Source organism: Schistocerca cancellata, chromosome 4 (genome assembly GCF_023864275.1).
Source record: "Schistocerca cancellata isolate TAMUIC-IGC-003103 chromosome 4, iqSchCanc2.1, whole genome shotgun sequence".
In the NCBI taxonomy this organism is placed as follows: Eukaryota; Metazoa; Arthropoda; class Insecta; order Orthoptera; family Acrididae; genus Schistocerca; species Schistocerca cancellata.
In genome coordinates this window covers 264,853,081-264,856,759 of record NC_064629.1, presented here as the reverse complement: position 1 = coordinate 264,856,759, position 3,679 = coordinate 264,853,081, and the positions used below count along the sequence as shown (strand labels likewise).

The 3,679-nt window shown below is 36.9% G+C and overlaps 1 protein-coding gene across 1 annotated transcript; it reads right to left on the bottom strand.

The window, feature by feature from the left end:
- Positions 1 to 2,589: 2,589 nt before the first annotated feature.
- On the bottom strand, positions 2,590 to 3,189 carry LOC126184074 (piggyBac transposable element-derived protein 2-like). The gene has a single exon (XM_049926434.1). The coding sequence runs from the start codon at positions 3,187 to 3,189 to the stop codon at positions 2,590 to 2,592; it is 600 nt and encodes a 199-aa protein (XP_049782391.1).
- Between the last annotated feature and the right edge of the window lie 490 nt (positions 3,190 to 3,679).

Here is a 3,679-nt window from a genome sequence, read left to right as displayed (position 1 = left end):
ATATGCGAGATGTATATGGTTCAAATCTCATACCACATTTTTTCTTTCAAGGTACATCGATGAAATACATTCAGTAGTCAGCATGGGTGCATAAACCTGGCGCCTTCTGTGGAGGCCTCTTCACTCCAATGTTCACTGAACAGTCATTGAGGAAACGCTATTGGCAGCCCCTTGTTCATTCAGGTGGTCAGTTGCTCAACTTTTGCATGTCTTGTCAACAGTACACATCTCTGAAGCCATTGGTCACCCCTGTCACCTATGGCACATGGTGCACCACAGTTGCCTCGACGCCAGTTTTGGATAACACCACTCTACCACCCACATTATACTTTAACTACAACAGCATGCAAACAGTTTATAAACTTAGCCATTTTGGAAATGCTTCCACCATTGGTCTCAAAGTCAGTGATGGTGCTCTTTTGGACATCAGATAAATTGCTCTGTTTCCCCATTACAATAAAGACTGCAAAGTTTTCTGAGCCCCCAAAAAGTTTTATATACCCTCCACTGCTTCTGCCACTACTTGCCATTTGTGAGAGATTATTACACATTGACATTGAATGTAGATGGTGGTCATATTAATGTGACTGGACTGTGTATCTTAGTATGACATGGCAAATGTGGAGTGATAGAGAGAGAGAGAGAGAGAGAGAGAGCAGTAGTGTGTGTATGTCATTTTATGTAAATATTTTTGACTTTCACAGAAATTATGCAACTTGTCCTCATTTTATGCATCATTTTAATATTACATAAGATGTATATATATGTATACAAAGATCATAGAAATAACTCAACTTGACACCGTTTTTATGTATTGTAATAAGATACCACTGATTCAATATCTTTAATTTTCATAGAATTAACGCAACTTGAGGTCATTTTAATGCATAATTTTCATATTTTGCCAGAGGTATACAAATATATTTGACTTCCATGGAAATAATGCATGTCCTTGACTTTCAACTGTGGGTTACTTAGCTTTTTATTGCATATGTGGTTCCATTTTTACACATCTTTTCGATACTACACTTTGATTAACTGAAGAGGAGTGTGAAGGAGGGATACAAAACACAACTGGGGTACTTCCACCATCTTGTTTTTTTTTATTAAATTTCACACCAGTTTTTAAATTCGCCACCACCACCATATTTGATATTGTTTAATTTCCCCATTTTTTAAAATTTCCCATCATCTGCAATCTTTGATTTGTAAATTCTCTGCTAATTTTTAAATTTCTCACAACCAACTAAGTTGGGTTTGTGAACTTCCCATGACTGTAGCACCATGTCACCTGGGTTTCCTACTGCTCTATACTAGTAACTAGTAACTTTTCTCTGTTTTCAAAATACAAACACATTACAATTGGAAAAACAATGCTTCCCTTTGCTGGTGTGCTTCTCTCAGTCAGAATATCTTTTTACTCCAGATACACAAACAAAAAATTTCGTCTTCATATGTCGGTTTTAAGTCACTTTTGCCTTACATTTAGTTTTACAATCGCCATCGCATAATGCCTTCAGTTATACTCTGTCTCAGACCCTCCTTCCGTTTTATGAGAAGGTAATAAGCTACTGTCAGCTTACTTATATGTTTCACTATCCCTCTCCACAAAAAGCCAAAAACTCAAGTCCATTTCCTTGGCCCAAAAACGGCATAGCTTAGCTTCTTCAGGGACGAATTATTTTAATCATTTCAATTTTGACAATTGTTTAACACTATATTCGAGATATAAGAAAGTCATTACAAATATATTTTTCAACAAATGTTTCAATTTACTGTACAACAACGAAATAGCAAATGGACACATTTGTGTACATGGTGCACAGCAACTTACATGAGAGGAAACATGGTGAAAACATAAAGAAACCAAAAAATGTGATAAATAATGTCAAAATTCAACTAACAAGACATTGTTCACATCATGTATTGTGGAAGAACTCCAGAGATTCTGGGCAAACAGAAACCTTGCATTTTTGCAAATGTATCTTGTTCTTCTTTTGCAGTTTTTATTTCTGCACCTAGGAGGATACTTACATTCCTTTTTTTCTGGGTAATTGGCTATTCCATCCAGTCTTATATCTGCAGAACATCCAGTGCATTGCCTTTTCTTCAAGTGAGCATGGTCAGGGGTGTTTGATGGTCTGCCATGCTTCCTTTTCAGGCTTCCAAGCTCTATAACTGTTGTAGCAACTGATACCTTGAATTCCACAAAAGAAATTTTTCTTTCAGTGTCTCTTTTGTAAAGAACCCATGCATTTACTAGTGCAACATTATAGAAGTGGAAAAATACCCTCAAATAAAACTTCTTGCTCTTCATTGTGTGAGGGTAGTGTGCAACCAGCCGGTCAGTCATGTCTACTCCACACATAAATTTGTTGTAGCATGCTACACCATATACCCTCTCTGTATTTATGTGAGCATGGTTCTTCACATCCCATCTTTTGACAGCATCAGTTAATCTCCCTCCAGCAAATGTAAATATCATGTGGACAATGTTTCTATCCACCCATCACACAACTGTAATATTTTCATTAGAAGTAGCAATAGACATTGAACCTCGACCTGATTTCATTAGAGCTTTGCTGTTGGTCAATTTACTCTCTGCACACTTCGTCTGTTAGACCTTATGGTTCCCAATACATGAATTTTCTTTTGATTCAGATACAAAAGCAATTGGATTGTTGTGAAAAAATTGTCAAGAATGATCTTGCGATTCTTTCCTTCTAGCCCCTGGCACAATATTACGACAGTGTTCCCAATAGGACCAAAGTTAGGGCTCAGTGTGTTATTCTGTCCCTGCCTTTTCTCTTGGTACATCTCTAAAACTGTCATGTATCCATCTGAGCTAGAGCGTACCCATGCTTCGAATCCCCACTTTTTGGGTTTAGACTTTATATACTGTTTTGCCCTGCTTCTACCCTTGAAGGGGATAATCATTTTATCTATAGATTGATATTCAGCAGGAGTTACTGTCCCCGAAAATGTCTCTCTCAGTATGTCCAAAATGGGTTTCGCTGTCACAAACATGTCAGTGTTGTTTTCAGGGGTTTCGTCATTGTCCACAAAATGTAAATACGTTTTTATTTTCTCAGATCTCTTTAGTGACATAATGTCAGCAATAAGATCCATTCTGAAAGCTGGGTTACTTGACCAGTACATACGATAGTTTGGGTACTTTATATATGCCATAATCGCTATATATATGTCATAATCGCTAAGAAGCAATGGATTTCACTTACTGAGACAGATAAATTGCATTCACCATTTGAAAAAGCATACCGTGTTGTCTCTCTAACTATCACGTCCAGTGCTTCAGGAGTGAACATGTTGCAGTAGTAAAAATATGGTGTCTTTTCTACTGAAAGATCACTATTACTTTTGTAAACGCCACAGAATGCGGGAATGTTACCAACGAAGTTATTGTCCGTGTTTGGATATCATATAATACTGGAAGATGTTGGAGAATTCGAAACTGTGGAACTTGTAGTTGCACTATTGGTCTGCTCTGTTATTGACTGAATTGCGCTATCAACAGCTAAATCACCACTAGCAACAATGTCATCACCAAGAACACTATCATCATCACAATCATCATCAGGAATATAATTTTCTTCATCACTTGTAATTTCATCCAAATCAGAACAATTGGCATCATCAACAGAATCTAAAAATGAGTAAA

Excerpts from the sequence above, each read along its gene's own strand:
- LOC126184074 (XM_049926434.1), bottom strand. The coding sequence starts at position 3,189 with ATGGCATATATAAAGTACCCAAACTATCGTATGTACTGGTCAAGTAAC.